Below are 17,295 nucleotides of genomic sequence, written 5' to 3' on the forward strand. Positions count from 1 at the left end.
ACACATCTTGAAGAACCATCGTTACTGCACAAGGTGAGTAACTTCCTCTTCTTCTTTGAGTAGTGTCCCTATGGATGCTCCACTTTAGGTGACTCTGGAGCAGCACTCACCACTGGAGGCTGGGACTTCGGAGCAGAGTCTTTTACTATAGAGAGTACTGTGGAGTCAAAGATGGTGTCAGCGGCCAAATCTTCAGTGATCACATAATGTTCTGCGAAAGTATGGACAGAGGCCCCAGTCATTGCTCTATAGATTGGGGAGATGGGGTATCCCTATGGAATGTGATTGAGGTAGGAACTGATCTCATGGAGTGTGTATGAACGGAAGCAAGTTGCGCTCTTGCTAAGTGATTAATGCAACTAGAGAGCCATTTGGATAGTCTTTGAGGAGATATCACAGAGTTTTAGAATCTTTCTGTGGATGAAAGGAAGAGGTTAGGGGATTTTCTGAAGTCCTTAGTCCTGTCCAAGTAGAATGCTAATGTCCTTCTAATATCTAGCATATGCACAATTGTCTCCAGTTGTCACAACGTGGTTTTGGGAAAAAACAGGGAAATGGATCTCTTGATTCCTATGGAAAGTGCAGAAAAAGTAGGGAGAAACTTCTGATATGGCCTTAGAGTTGTTGGGGTTTTTTTTTTATTATTATTTTTTAAAGACAAAGGCCGTGAATGATGGGTGTGCCATCAGGGCTGCTATTTCTCCTATGTGCCTAGCTGAGGTGATGGCAATTAGAAATGCTGTTGTCATGGACAGGTGTAAGAGAACAAGTTGCCCTGGACTTGGAGGGAGGTCTAGTCCAAGCCCTGAGAAGTAGATTAAAGTCCCAGGCTGGAGCGGGTGGTGTAACATGGGTGAAGAGAGTCCCAGTGCCCTTAAAGAGTCTACGCATTAGTGGTTGAGCAAACGCCAAGTGGGAAGCCATTTTCGCCATGAAATGTACCTTAAGGGAGCTAAGTGAGAGTTTAAAATGTAGTGCAAAATCAGAGGGAGGAAAGATGAGGTTGGGTCTGTCCGTTTGGAATGGTACAAACTTGGAGTCGTTTCCATTTTGTAGATAGGTGTGTGGAGTGCTCAACTTGTGGTTGTATTGCAACTTGTGTTTCAGCTTATCGGAGCATTCTGCTTCTAAGCCTTGGAACAAAGAAAGATCCAAGCCTGGAGGCAGAGGACCCATAGATTGGGGTGAAGGGTCAGCCCATTGTTTAGAGGGAGCGGGTGAGGAATGGGCTGACATCAGAGGAACAGGAGGGCATATTGCCATCTGCATCAAGTAAGGGAGCCAGAATTGTCATAGTCAAGAGGGGCAATCACAATAACTCTTGCTTTGTTTCACTGAATTTTCAACAGAATCTTGGATACAGGAGGAAACTGGGAAAAGACATACAAGTGGGCCCTGTCCACTGAGACGATGAGGGCAACTGCCAGTGAATGTTTCCCCAAAAGGTGGCTATATCTTGAAGCACCTGTGAATTCAGTATACACTCACTGTCGTGAGAAAATTCCAACTGAGACTGTTGGTTATCCCTGTTCTGTATCCCTTGTAGACAGACAGCTGAGATGAGCACATTGTGATGGGTGCATCAATTCCAAAGTTTGAATGCTGTCTTGCAGAGGGAGGGAGATCTGGCAGCTCCTTGTCAGTTTATACAAACATACAGGTCACATTAAGTACATCATAATCTTTGTGTGTTGTTTTTGATGAAAGGCAGAGTTTGTGCACAGGCACTCCTGACAGCCTCTAACCCCAAAAGAGTGATATGGAAGGTCATTTCTGTGGAAGGCCATTTGTCCAGAACCTTGTTGTTGTGTAGGTGAGCTCCTCAGCATATTAGCGAGACATGTGTCCCAGGGTGGTGAATGGGGTAGTGAGAGGAGCGCTCTCGCTTGTACTGCATCAGGTTGGTGCTGATAAAGTCCAGTCACTGTACCGGGGTTAGTATGCCACTACAATGAAGTGAACCTGTGTGGAGCAGTCTGTACCTATAATGATCCTGCCCCAAAGGTAAGCAGTAGGAAATCTCCTGTATGATGGTTGTATTGAGATATGGAAGTAGGCACCCTGTAAGTTCAGGGCTAGAAATCAATCTCTTTGCTCTAGAGCTGGTCCTAACTGCTGTGAAGTAAGGTAAGGTGACTTCTGAGTGGCGTGACAGGTGTATAGATGGCAGCTGATGCTGTAAGGTATCATTGTTCAGGCCCCCGATCAGCTCATCAAAGTGCTTCGAAGAGGCAGTTTGAGAGGTCATGGACTGGGGTGCAGTCTGTTCTCACTTTTGAGCCCTGGGCCTCTTACACTGTGGCTCATAACAGCACAGAAATGGTGAGTATTGAGAAGATTGTTATCTGTGGTGTGGTTGAGAGGTATATCTTCTCTTCTGTTCCACAGTGTAGATTCCTAAGGAGTGTAGTGCGGTCCGAGAATCCTTCAGGATGTGGAAAGAAAATCTGTCTTCTCTGCAAAGAGTTTGGCCCTTCAAATTGGAAGTCTGTAGCTCTTTGGGCAATCTAGAGAGGTGTAGCAAACAAAAAAAAAACCCCACAACCCACCTCAGTACCACTGTCATGGAGACTGGGCGGGCAGCTATAACAGCTACATCCAGTGGTGTCTCCAGGACTGGTCTGGCTATTAGCTGACCTTCTCTAAGAATGGTCTGAATCTGTTCTTTTTGTGTTTCCAGTAACATTTCAGAAACATCCTGGGTTTCCCAAGATTAACAAAATTGTTTTGGCCATGACAGTTTGGTAATTTATGACTCTAAACAGTAATGTTGTTGATGAATACGCCATCTTTCAAAGCCTGATCATATGGAGTTGACTTAGCATTATGTTGCTTGCTTCATGCATTAATCACATCCACTATGATGGAGTTGGGTTGCGGATGTTGAAAACAAAGTCTGCCTCTTTGGGTAGAGATGTAGGGTTGTTTTTGTTTACACTCTGTTGCTGGTTGGTGCGAAGAAGGCTGGCTCTGCCAGATGATTTTGTTAGGATCTAGAATCAGCTCATTAATTGGGAGGACAGTTCTAGATGAGACGGTAATGTGCAGAATTTCCACCAACTTGTGATGTGTATCTGCCATCTCCTGTAAGGGAATTTGCAGCTTGTCTGCCACCCTCTTGGTAAGATCCAGAAAGTTCTTAAATCTTCACCTAGTGATGAGGGGTGGGCAGCACAGCCTCATCTGGGAGAGATGAGGAGAAGTGTGCTGAAGAGGTAACTTCCTCTTCAGGTGTGGGTTTTTTGTTTTTTGTTTCCCCCCCCCTTCCCCCATCTTTCCTGTTCTGAAAAAGCTTTCTCCTATCCTGGCTCAGGTGCTCTCCTGCCCTGGCTCAGGTGCCAGGCTGTAGCAAACCATCTGGTGGACTCTCCCTGAGAGACACCGGAGACAGTCATGCCATGTGTGTGTATGTACTCAAAGAGTTACAATATGGCCTTGGGAGGGAGAGGCAAGAAGGCAAGCACGGGCGGTTGGCGTGATGGAATTGGGAATGACCCTTGTAGTATGGTGCTGGGCCACCTTGAGGGGCCAGGGAATGATATTCTCCTGGCCAGTGTCAGATTCTTCAGTGGGTAAGGGTGCTGCTGACTGAGGTATTGGCAGTACACAGCCCAGTGCTAAGAGCGATTCTGGGTGCCGGGATGTGCTCGATACTGGGGTCCTGGTACCAAGTACTGGGTATTGTGGTTCTTCTCCAATCATCAGGTCTCCAGGGCACCAGAGCTCATGCAGTACCATGGGTTCATTTGGTACCACAGAGGAGGGTCCGTGGTACATTGTCAGTACCGATAGTTGGGCAGAGCACTCCCTAAATGAGAGTTTTGCCCAGTACAAAAAGTTTGTTGGTGCCACTTTTTTAGAGACGGTTTGGTAATTGTCTCTCCCTGGGTACTGAGGCCACAGGTCTACAGAGTATCAGAGTACCTGTTTTACCATGGGCTCATCCGGAACCCCAGAGGAGTGTCTATAGTCGGTATCAATGGTTGGGAAGGTGCAGAACACTTCCTAGGTGGGAGTTTTGTTGCATCTGGTACCAAAGGGTTTCGCTATGCTGCTCTTTTAGAGATGGTGGGGTAACTGTCCCCTCTCCTTAGGGGATGGTACCGTTGCCTCAGAGCATGAAGGTGGAAGCTTCTGGTGTCTCCGTGCTGAAGCAGAGCTGACAGCAGGGCTTCTCTGTGTCACTCTTTTAGAGATGGTATGGTAACTGTGTCCTCTCCGTGCAGTAGTTGCCCAGGGTAGAACTCAGAGCAGCACAGAACTTACAGAAGCCCCTTGTCGGTGCGCAGAGCAGAGCTCAGAGCAGGGCAGAGCTCACAGCAGGAAGCCCCTTCTCAGGTTTCAGCTTCCTGAGCTTCCCTGCCAAGCGGGTGCGGCAGCTGAGCTCACAGCAGGAGGTTCCGCACTGGGGAACACCCCTCTGACTGGCCAGTTGCTCAGAGGAGCCTTTCCAGGGGGAGTCTGTTGGTGGCTTCTTCTTTTTCTCTCTCCTCCTCTTCACCACTCGACCCCTTTTGAAGTGAAGGCTCCGGGGATGATCTGGGGTCAACACCCACTGGAGTCCCCTGCAGACTGAAGTGTTTTCTCTACAGGGAGGAATTTTTACTTCAGCTCCCAGCTCCTGTGAGGCTGCAGTTTTAGGTGTGGCAGGTAAAGCACTTCTGTGAGGGTCTCCCAGGCACAGTGAGTGTCTGGCCATTACAGGAACAGACTCCTGGTAGGAGAGGCACCACTTGGAGCAGAGAGAGCCAGGCAAGCCCCTGGCAGGGGGCGTCATCCTCTAGTAGGGAGGAATATGCAGAAGAACATCATCTTTACTTTTTTTTTTAACTGAAAAAGAAATAATTATGAGTCTACTAGATGCCTGGGGAGGGGGGGAATGCGCCCAGACAGGGAAGGAAAGTGAAGTTCTTTTCCTTTTTCTCTTTTCTTTTTAGACCAAAGGAATAAAATTAAATTAAATTAAAATAAAATAAAACACTAGCCTGAGTACTTTTAGGGAGAACAAAGGTAACAAAACAAACACTACTTATGCTAATGACACAGATAAGGAAGGGACAACTGCTCAGAGGCCAAAGGCGTAGAGAAGTGAGGGGGGTTCCCGTACAGTGCTAAATAGCCTCGAGATGCACAGGCTCAATGGGACACTGCTACCAAAAATCTCCGATTAGAGGTGCAGGGGCACACAGATACCTAAAGTGGAGCACTCATAGGGACACTACTCGAAGAAGAACACATGCGATGGTGGGAAGTTTTAGGTCCAGAACAGTGCAATGGTTCTCAGGGTACCCAGGATTGTGAGTCACCTTGTTACCCCCTGCCACCAGTGAGAGGGAGTCTTCTTGTGTTTTCTTGGGTGTCAGCTCTCTGATACCACCAGCCTGTTAGCCCTTCAAGAATTCTCCTCTGGGCAACACTAGCCTTTACTTTGCCTTGCAGGTTAACAATAGATGCAGCCCAGTCCCCAAGTCCTTTTGAAGCATTCCCTTGTAATGTCCAGCTCCTTTTCCACTGAATACTCACAGTGATATCAGATCTGCTGTCCCCAAAGTAACAGTAAGTACTCCAGCTTGTATGATCACAGCACTGAGATATATGTATAGTGAAAACAAGGATATGTTTATTACCGAAGATTCAAGCAACAGTGAGTAAAGATATTGGAAACAAAAGGTTACATAAAAAACAAAATCATAATACACTTTCTAGAGACTAAACTTAACCTATAGGTTAACCTGTCTAAAGAAGTCTATTTCATCCCCAAACTCCTCTGCACCATTTTCAATCAAGATTGGCCGAGAGCCTGTTTCCATGAATGTAAACACACTGCTTGTTTACTTCCTAAGTGTGGTAAGATGAGGCCCTAAGGCCCTGTATAAGACATGAGGCCTGAACTAAAAGTAATGGTCAAGACTTTGCTAATATAAAAAGCAAAGTTAAGCTGTGAGCCAGAGGCAGGTCCTGCTCACAGAAGTTGGCAAGAAGAAGGCTGCTAAAAGCACGTATACACATATAAGCACTAATAAGATGAATGTGTGCCAGGATGGCACCAGAACATCATGGTATGAACACATTCCACAGAGATAACAAGGAATAGGCAGACCATCCTAAAGACAGGATCAGAAGGACAATATGAGGGATAGACTTGTTTGTTCGAACCAACCTGTACCAGGGGAGAGGCAGCACCCTAATGCGTATAGGGGTGGTATCTCAATACATCAGGAGTGATGTGTAACCTGTTTGTACCTGTGTATAAGAATACATTCCTGAATGGATGTCTTTGTCTGGCCTAGGGGGCAGCGGAGAGTCCCGCCACTGACTGAGCCAGTCCATTGTCAGGGAGCACATATTCGTAGTATGTCCTGTAGTGTCTGCGGGAAACTATTACTGTGCTTCATTTGACAATAAACCTGGCCGGGTGCCTTCGTACGTTATCAGAGTCTGTGGTCATTGGAGGTTCTCTTGGGTCTGCTGTGTCAGTGATCTGCAGAGCCAGGGAAGCACACAGAGGGAACACTTGCACGCAGCCGACTGTTATCAACATTGAACAGAGCAGAACACCACACCGGTAGCATCTGACGACACTAAGTACAGGATTAGGGTGTGTCTTCTTTGCCTTCTACTTATTCTCCCCAAAGTTTTATCTCTGAATACAGACCTATGGCTTATTTCCTTCCCTGTTAATGTCACATTTCTCCATTGACGTAGTATGTCAATAGTTATCCATTGAGTTAGCTTACAGTACTTAAGACCTCATGACATTCTTTGGTGGACCAGACCAGAATCAGGACATTCCTGTAACCCTCTGTCAGCTGGCATTAAGGGGATCTTGGTTCACCAACAGCTGAAATATTTTGTTTACTAGGGCTGATCTTTCTATTTTGACACTAGTAGGAAAATTTTATTCAAACCCATGTGTAAACTGAGAAGCCAGTTCTGCTTGATACAAAAACCTATTTTTTTTTTTTTACAGAGCATCCCATCTTGTTTATGGCTTGCCTCTCAACTGCCAAGCTCAGTAGTCTGGGCAGACATGAAAGAATGGTGCCGGCCATGGAACAGGAGATTTTGTCTTCCAAAAAGTGGGAGTGGAGACCTCTGTGACATCTCCACTAGGTCTGAGAACCACAACTCTTTGTGGCCAATCTGGGAGGATGCTTCCTTGCTAGATACTTGATAGATGCTTCCTTGCTTTTTATCTCTGAATAACTGTTCCCATTAGCAGAATAATGGGAAAGAGGAATGGGGAGGTGCCATTTATGATCCAGAGTGTCTGTTTCCTTTGATCTTCGGCTGTTTTCCCTGGTGAAGAAGGGTCTTGCCTTTGCATTTTCATTGGATGTAACTAGATTCAACTGGGGCTGACCGAGATCCGTTGATATCAACTGGAAAATTTCTTAGTTCAGGAATAATTCTGAGTTGTCTATCTCCTGATGGCTGAGTCAAACAGCTTTTGTGTTCCGTGTCACCTTTATGCGGCTTGCCCTGATGGAGGCTAGATGACCATGTGCCTAAAAAGGACTTGTATTGCTTTGGCATTCATAAGATAACTTCTTGTGCCTCTTAATGACTTAAGTATGCTATGGTCATCATATTGTATGACAGATCCAGGATGGACCGTTTCCTCAGCAAGGCCTCATTTGATTATAGCAAACTTTAAGTCAAGAAAAATGTTGGACTTAAAGGCTGATAGCATACCTTCAAAAATACTATGTCAAATTTATCGCTGGTGTAACTCAAATGAGGCCTCTCTTTTAACTTACTTTTGCTGCTTGATAAATTTAACCAAGGTTGTATCTGATTAAAATGCAGTTCTAGTCTTGGAACTTCCAAGATAATGAACCAGATAGTGAGATACTTAAAGAGTCATAATATCCTTGAAGTTTTGCTGCTACCCAGAGAAGGGTGAAAACTGCATTGGCTCCATACTTGGCACAGTACATTCCCCAACACAATGGTAAAGCTACACTGGTCAGTGTGTTGAGTGGGAAAAGCCAAGGCTGTGTCCAGTTCATATATCATTCCACCCTTCTCTGTCCAACTGTGTGAGGGGGTGGCAATGTACTGGTTCTATAGAGCCTGTTCCCATCCAGCACTGCTACCCAACATACAGATAGCTAGTTCAAGGATGTAAGGAGGAACCTAGTGTTCCTTATTCCCCTGGGCTAGCCAAGCTACAGTTTGGCCCCCAACGAAGTAGAAGGCCACACAGAACTGGGCCCATAAACGACATATAATTTAGCCTGTCAAACTGTTGGATAATGTTAAAGCAAAAAATTGTGGAGAGAAGTATTGGACAAGTTGAGAAAGTGGAATATGTTCTTGTTTTACTGGAGTTTAAAAAAAAGTTTTCAAAATGCCATTATTTTTTCTTCATTTGATTGTGAACAGTCTAAGAACATTTTCCTCCTCACTGTAATCTTTTAATATACTAAGACAAATCTTGTTAGCATTTGTAAACTGTAAAAGTTATAGGTATATATAGTACAGACCCGTTTATGCGCGGATGATGGGAATCAAGCTGTCACGACCGCGTGTTAACGGACCGCGGGTTAAGAGGGCCATGCTGAAAAAAGTGTCTATGATTCACCTTGAAAAAAGTCGTTGTTTTCTGCTCTTTCTGGCTTGCATTTTTTTTCTCTCTTATGAAGTCTGTCATTTGCTGCAGATGAATGATTTTGATATTTTCCACATTTTGCTCCTCCATAAATCTTACAACAGTTTCTACAGCACTAAGGGCTTCTCTGGGCGAAATTTTAACCTTTTCAATGACATCCTCGCCATCACTTTCACAGTCCAACATAGCCTTGCAGCCTGTTAATATTTCTTCCTCGGACAGAAATTCTGAAGTCAGGCAATCTTCATCCATCTCCAGCCACTCGGTAATGATTTCCAGTGACGTATCCAAACTAAAATCCTTTATCATTTGAAAGAGAAGTTTACCTTTATCCTCTATTGTCTGCATGCGTGTTTGTAGGATGTCTTGTTCTGAAAATCCTTCAAAGTCTGGCTCTGAATCAGTGCCACTGCTGGAGTTTTCAGAGTCTGAGCCGTCTTTGACAGAAAAGGCATCGCCGAGAGCCTTCATCCAGCAGTCTTCAATGGACTTTTGTTTTACTCCATCCCAAACTTTTTTAACTAAATAAATAATTTCCTTCATGTTTAACTGTTTCAGGAATTTGGAAATGCCTGAAGACGTGCATGACATGATCGCTGAAATCAGCTGCAGTCGATAATTGTTTTTAAAATTCTGAATAATGCCCTGGTCTAAAGGTTGAATTTTTGATGTTGTGTTGAATGGTAGGTATAGCACTAGTATTTTCCATCGCTCAATACCAGTGATTCAGCTGGAGGATGGGCTGGACAATTGTCAAGTAGCAAAAGTGCTTTGGCTTCGAGTTTCTTTGACCGCAGATGCTTATGAACAGCTGGAACAAAGCTGTTGTGGAACCAGTTGTCGAAAATGTGTCTCGTCATCCAAGCATTTTTGCTGTTAGCATATATTACTGGCAGTTTGGCTCTATTGAGGTGATTAAAGGTGATTAAACCCCTTGCTGGCTTGGAATGATTCATCCCCCGTTAAATTTCCAAACTTTGTTGCTTGGGCTTGAAGAATTGGCCCACTTAGCGGCATTCCTTTCAGCCTTTCCTGAGGAAACCACTTGCGTTTGGCTTTATCTATTGTGGGTTTTGCTGAATAGTGCAGTTTTCGCTTAAGCCCCACGGCAGAAATGATATTTTGTACAAAGCCATTCAGTTTAGATTTATTTTTTAGCCATCCTCGGAGAGTAGATTTGGCAATCCCAATATCTTTTGAAACTTTGGCCTGCGTTTCTTCACTATTTACTGGATCTATTGCAGCTAGCTTTTCTTCTACAGTGTAGGAACACTGACGCTTGCCCTCTGCCATTATATTAGGCCTACGGTTAAAATTTTCTAATGTAGTATATTGTCAAGGTTCCTCCCCCAGTCTGAACTCTAGGGTACAGATGTGGGGACCTGCATGAAAACCTCCTAAGCTTACTTTCACCAGCTTAGGTTAAAACTTCCCCAAGGTACAAATTAATTTTATCCTTTGCCCTTGGAATATCCACTGCCACCACCAAACTCTAACTGGGTTTACTGGGAAACGTAGTTTGGACACGTCTTTCCCCCCAAAATCCTCCCAACCCTTGCACCCCACTTCCTGGGAAAGGTTTGGTAAAAATCCTCAACAATTTGCATAGGTAACCACAGACCCAAACCCTTGGATCTGAGAACAATGAAAAAGCATTCAGTTTTCTTACAAGAAGACTTTTAATAGAAATAGAAGTAAGTAGAACTAAAGGAATCACCTCTGTAAAATCAGGATGGTAGATACCTTACAGGATAATTAGATTAAAAACATAGAGAATCCCTCTAGGCAAAACCTTAGGTTACAAAAAAGACACACAGACAGAAATAGTCATTCTATTCAGCACAATTCGTTTCTCAGCCATTTAAAGAAATCATAATCTAACACGTACCTAGCTAGATTACTTACTAAAAGTTCTAAGACTCCATTCCTGGTCTATCCCCGGCAAAAGCAGCATACTGACAGACACAGATGCAGACCCTTTGTTTCTCTCCCTCCTCTCAGCTTTTGAAAGTATCTTGTCTCCTCATTGGTCATTTTGGTCAGGTGCCAGCGAGGTTACCTTTAGCTTCTTAACCCTTTACAGGTGAGAGGATTTTTCCTCTGGCCAGGAGGGATTTTAAAGGGGTTTACCCTTCCCTTTATATTTATGACATATATATATTACTATATAACTACTATATATTGTATATCTCTCTAGTGTGACAATGACTAAGCGTGCGTGATATGTCTTTACCAATATTGGTAAAGGCGTACAACATGTTTCCGCTCCGCACTTCCTGTCGATTTCTATGTTAGTGAGCAAATCTGTAGCATTATATAGCAAGTTCCTGTACTGCATGTTAATGAGTCTCGCGTGTTAAATAGGCAGCACTGGGAGGCATGGCTCTACCGTGCATTCAGCGGATTCACGAGTAAACGGGTCTGTACTGTATTTGGTTAAATTTAAAATTTAACTTTTAACACATGATGCTGCAACTTCTTGCACATATGTGGACTGGTGGCCTGCACAGATGCAGCAGCATACCTACATGTAAGCAATTGTGGGATGGGAGCTCAAGTCTGAAAACTTTCTATGAGTTAAATCTTTTCCTTCTGTGTCCAATACTTTATGAAATATGTTATCTAATCATTCTTTCTTGAACAGGATTGTTTATGAAATCTCATTTAAATACTGTTTATCACTTCCCTTCCTTTTGTCCCCTTTAGCCTTCTAGAAACAATGGGCAGTTTAAAATTAGCACTAAATTTAGCACTATATTCTCACTAAATCCTACTTATCCTTTTTGAAAGACTGAGATGTTTTGGGATGGTTTGATACTTTATTTCATAACTACTAAAGTGAATATACTTTATTCTTAGATGTATAGGCGTATGCTGATATTGCAAGATACTATATATCCAATGGATTATATATTGCATGTTATTCATTACTTATCTACAATTTGTGGACTTAGTATTGCAAAAATTGAGTTTATTAAAAGAAATTATACAAAAAGATAAATAATTTGTCAATAATAGTTACCGGATTGGCTCTTTTGTCCACCACTCAGGAACAATTTTATCAAGCACTTCTGGTGTCAATGCCTCATTCTCTACTATGTTCGCTTTGATTATTTCTTCCTCATCAGTTAACACCACTTCCTTCATCTAAAGAGACCCAAAAGACCATGAAAAAATTAATATCTATACTTTGCTTGACAATGACATTTCTCTTTAACTGACCCAGAAGGTTAGATAATGCATTTCAGGTACAGCTTTTATTCAGTTAAGTTCAGCAGCAATAAAGTAATCTAGTTGATTGTATTTTGTTGTATGTTATTTCACATACAATTTTAAAAACAGAGTTGGTCAAACATTTCTGAAGTTTGATTTTTCAACAAAAAAGAAACTAAATTTAAAACAGGATTATTTGGGTGAAAACTGGCATGAAAAATGCATGCTATTTTTGATCGCCTGTACAGATAGTCAACATTTTTGGAAGCATTGACAAAAACAAATAAATTTTTCATGAAATTTTTTCTAATTTTTCTGCCAGCCCTAATTAAAAACCAAAGTTTAGTTAATTTATGGAAAATGGGAGGGGTATGAAGGCAGTGCACTAGATGCTTTGCCCAACCAAGTTTTGCTCCATGGGGGACCCGAGAAGCAGAGGCAAAGATGGCCCCAATTACTCTTTACTTCCCCCAATTTACAGCAACTTCAGAGTTACTGTAAACTGTGCTCCATTCCACAGTCCCCAAGGATCCTTTCCAGCCATGGGGGATCACCAGAGCATAACTAGCTCTGATCTAGCTATGCCCCCTTTGCCAAGACAGTTCAGAGGTGGTATAGAGCAGTGATTCTCAGACTTATTTGATTGCACCTCCTTATTTGATTGCTCCACTTTAGGTGTCTTGACGCCTGGTGTTTGTAATAGGATATTTGTGGTAGCAGCACCTGATTGGGTCGCATGTGCACCATAGCCGTCTCTCGCTGCTCTGAGTGGTTACATAGCAGTGTGCAGCCAACCGTCCCCCCTTACCTTCTCTACCTCAGAGAATTGGCCTGAAACTCCGAACTAGGGGGGAGGAGGGAGGGTAGTGGAGCACCCACAGGGACAATCATCTCGAAGAACCTCAGTTACTGCACAAGGTGAGTAACCGTCTCCTCTTCTTAGAGAAGTGTCCCTGTGGGTGCTCCACTTCAGCTGTCTTGACACCCTGTGCTTGCAATCAGAGATTTGTGGTAGAAGTGCCCAGTTGGGCCACCCATGTGCCATAGCCATCTTGTGCCACTCTGAGTGGTTACATAGTGGTGTGCAGCCAACTGTCCCCATTCCATCTCTCTCTCAGAGAATCAGCCTGCAACTCTGAAGTAGAGGGGAGGCGGGAGGGTAGTGGAGCACCCATAGGGACACACATCTCGAAGAAGCTCAGTTACTGCACAAGGTGAGTAACCTTCTCTTTTTCTTCGCAGAGTGTACCTGTGGGAGCTTCACTTTAGATGACTGTTGAGCAGTGCCCCTCAGAGGAGTTGATCTATTGACAGTGGATAAAACCGTAAGTCCAAAGTGAGGATCTGATGCTGATTATTCTCTAAAGCATAGTATTTAGTGAAAGTATGGACTGATGCCAAGGTAGCTGCTCTGCAAATGTCAGTGATAGGCAACATATGCTGCCAGTGCTCTGGTGGAGTGTGTAAGAACTCCTGGCGGATGTTGTAGATTGTTGTTATGGTAGCACAAATGGATACATCCTGATTATCCATTTGGATAGTCTCTGTTTTGAGATGGTTTGAACATCGAACATTCTGTTATGGAAACAAATAGTCTAGGTGATTTTCTAAATGTTTTTGTTCTTTCAATGTAGAAAGCTAATGCTCTCAGAACATCCAATGTGTGGAGTGAGGCCTCCCTCCCATCCGCATGTATCTTAGGAAAAAATACAAGGAAGTAAATGGGTTGGTTCAAATGAAAGGGGGACGCAACTTTAGGTATGAACTTAGGATGCGATCATAGAATTACTTTATCTTTAAAGAATGTTGTATAAGGTAGGTGAGCCATTAAGGCACCCAATTCTTCCATCCATCTGGCAGACGTGATGGCAATAAGGAAAGCCACCTTCATGGATAAGTGAAACAAAGAGCAAAGAGTTTAAATGGCTTTCCCATGAGTCCGTGTAGAACAAGGTTGAGGTCCCACATGGGTGTAGGGTTTCTTATTGTGGAATAAATGTTTTCAGTGCCTTTAAGGAAGTGTTTAATCATTGGGTGAGCAAATATAGTGACTCTGTCCACTTTGTCGTGGAAGGAGGTAATGGCACCCAAGTGTACTCTTATGGAGCATGTGGATAGCCTCAATTTTTTAAGTCTTAGTATATAGTCCAGGATCCTTGGTTGGGGGGACAACTGTGGCAAGAACTGTTTATCTTGGCACCAGGTGGAGAATCATTTCCACTTGTGGATATATGTCTTTCTTGTACTTAGTCTCCAACTACTCAGTAATACATCTTTTACTTCCTCAAGAACAGGCCTTCTTGACCCCAGTCAGCCATGGAGTAACCAGGCCTTGAGGTTGACTACTGTGAGGTTGGGGTGACAGATGCATCCTGCATCTTGTGATAGAAGGTGAGGCACTAAGGGAAGGGTTCGAGGCGCTTTCACTGCCATCTGACGCAAGTATGGGAACCACGTTTGTCGGGTCAATCTGGGCACAATGAGAATGACACTGGATTTGTCCTGCTTGATCTTGTAAATGACTCTGCTTAGGAGTGGGGTCAGAGAAAATGGGGCTTCCCATTTTATGAGGATTGCATCACTTAGGGAGTGATGTCCCAATCCCACTCTGGAGCAGTATTGTGAGCATTTGGCATTCTGAGCTGTTGCAAATAGATCTATGGTGGGGAACCCCCATAGTTTGAATATGGACTTGAGAATTCAGGGATCCATCTCCCACTTGTGGGTTTCTGAGATCCGCTGTTGTATTTTGACATCCTGGCAGATAGGATGCTGATATCTCTATGTTGTTGGTGATGCACCAGTTCCAAAGGACTATTGCCTTTGTACATAGGGGGGTGGACTAGATGACCTCCTGAAGTCCCTTCCAACCCTGATATTCTATGATTCTATGAATAGGGAGTATGATCGTCCTCCCCCTTTATGGTTTATATAAAACATGCCTGCTATATTGTCCATGAGGATCTTGATGGTATTGTTCTTGACTAGAGGAAGAAAGTGGTTGCACGCATTTTGGACTGCCCTTAGCTCCAGTAAGTTTATGTGAAGGTTTGACTCTGCTGGGGACCAGGGGCCTTGGACCGTATTATTGAGTAGATGTCCCCCCCCCCCCAACCTATTAAGGAAGCATCTGTTATGATTGTCATGGTTGGAGTTCTTTTATGGAAAGGGACTCCTAAGCAGATGTTATTTGGTTGTGTCCACCATGTTAACGAGTCTTTTACTCTGCATGGCATTGTGAGGTGTCTGTTGAGAGAGTATCTGTGCATATATACACTGTTCGAAGCCAGGCCTGCAAGCATCTCATGTGGAGTTTGGCATGCTTGACAACAAATGTTGTTGCTGACATGTGCCCCAAGAGTTGTAAACATGTTCTGGCTGATGTTTGTGCGGTGTCCCTCACCGTTGAAATTAGATTGACTAGGGTGAGGAAGTGTTGTTGGGGTAGCGTTGCTGTTAAGACAGTTGAGACAGGCTCCTTCAAATTCCAACTTTTGGATGGGAACCAGTGTGGACTTTTGCATGTTTATGTGGAACTCTAGGTTCGTGAAAAGGGTTATCATGCTCTGCGTGGCATTTATCACTTCTTGCCCTGTTGGTGCCCATAGGAGGCAGTTGTCCAAGTATGGAAATATCATTACTCCATGTTTGCATAGGTGAGCTGCAATGACAGCAAGAACCTTGGAAAAAAACTGCTGGGGCAGAGGACAGGCCAAAGGGTAGTACTCTGTATTGGAAATGCTGTTTCCCTAGCATGAATCTTCTGTGTCATTGGTAGATGGTAATATGAAAATAAGCGTTCTGAAGGTCGAGGGCCAAGAGCCAATCTCCCTTCTCTAATGCCGGAATTATTGTGGTTAGAGAGTCACCATTTTGAAACGTTGTGTTCTCACAAATTTGTTGAGTTTTTGTAAATTCAGGATGGGAGGATGTGTTCCCACCATCTAGTCTTTTTCTGAATTATAAAGTAATATGAATAACCTCTCCCCCTTTGTTGTGAGAGTACAGGTTCCATGGCAGCTAATTGTACAAGGTGCTTTATTTCCTGTTGTAACAGGTGCTCGTGAGGGGGTCCCTGAAAAGGGCTGGGGAAGGGGGATAAGTAGGTAGGATAGAAATAAAGGGGATGGAGTAGCCCTTTTGGATAATCTCTAAAACTCATTTGTCTGTTGTGATGGTGTTCCAAACTGGGTAGTATGGTGACAGACGGTCTCCAAATGGACAGGGGACCATTTTTGGTTCCGGAGTCAGAGAGAGTGGAGGTCTCGTGCCCTCGACCACACCTTCAAAATGATTGTCTAGAGGTAGATTATTGAGACGTCGAAGGCTGATCTTGGTTCCGCTGACATCTGTTCTGTTTTTGTTTCCGCCCTTGGTCGTACTGTCTTTGGGGCTGAGAGTATGGCGTAGACCGGAATCTCTTATTGTAAAACAGGCTCTGTTTGTTTTTATTTGCAGGTATGTAAATGCCAAGGGTCTTTAAGTTCATCCTTGAGTCTTTCAGAAATGTTTTCCTTGTACTGTTCTTTTTTGTCATCTGATAATTTTTCAATAAAAGTTGACATTTTGGATAACAGATTGTGTGTATATTTTGCTAGTGGGGCCACATAGTTGGCTATGCGGAACTGAAGTGTAGCTGAGGAATAAGCTTTCCACGTGAAAAAGTCTAGCCTTTTCCAATCCTTATCACATGGGGTTGTTTGTTTCCTTCTTTGGGTGACCGCCTCCACTACTAAGGAATTTGGTGTGGGGTGTGTAAATAGGAACTCAGCCCCTTTTGCTGACATTTAATATGTTTTGTTGGACCTTTTACACGAGGGTGGTGCTGTAGCAGGTGTCTGCCAGATTATTTTTGCAGGCTCCATGATTTCGTCATTAATTGGCAGAGCTATCTTTGCCGAAGGGGAAGCCTGGAGTATGTCTGTGACCTTATGTTGGGCTTCTGGTAGCTGTTCTAGTGAAACGTTTAGGGATTCGGCTACCTTTTGAAGAGTTCCTGAAAGTATTTGAAATCATCCCCAGTAGCGGCTGGTGGTGGTATTATGGTTTCGTACAGTGATGACAAAGAGAGGTGAGTAGGCGACAAGTGTCATGTTTGGCTGTGTCTTTAGGTTCCTCAGTGTCTTCCTCCTGTGTTTCTGAGGGTGCTGGGACAGTTGGTGAAAGAGCTGATCTGGACCTAGTAGGGCTAGGGGGCTTGCGGTTTTGGGCCCTAGACTTTGTTCATGGATCCCAGTATGACCAGTTAAGTGGGAATGGTATGGGGAGCGGTGTCTATGGGTGATCATACCATCCTTGTATATCTGCAGGTGGTTGGTGATGAGATGATCCTGGCTTGGGTGAGGAATGGCGAGGAGTATATATTATTGCATCATCCTCTTCTTCCTCATCACTGGAGATAGGTGGCACTGACCTGCAGAGAGTAGTCAGCTGGATTGATACCGATCTGGATGGGGTACCCTTGATGC

At 43.9% G+C, this 17,295-nt stretch overlaps 1 protein-coding gene across 1 annotated transcript in view; it reads right to left on the reverse strand.

The window, feature by feature from the left end:
- AK9 (adenylate kinase 9) overlaps positions 1–17,295 on the reverse strand; it is a 239,386-nt gene that overhangs the window by 86,573 nt on the left and 135,518 nt on the right. The window contains 1 exon segment of the mRNA XM_073336992.2: positions 11,637–11,761. Coding sequence (XP_073193093.1) covers positions 11,637–11,761 — 125 coding nt within the window.

The sequence above is a fragment of the Lepidochelys kempii genome, chromosome 3 (genome assembly GCF_965140285.1).
Source record: "Lepidochelys kempii isolate rLepKem1 chromosome 3, rLepKem1.hap1, whole genome shotgun sequence".
Taxonomy (NCBI): domain Eukaryota; kingdom Metazoa; phylum Chordata; order Testudines; family Cheloniidae; genus Lepidochelys; species Lepidochelys kempii.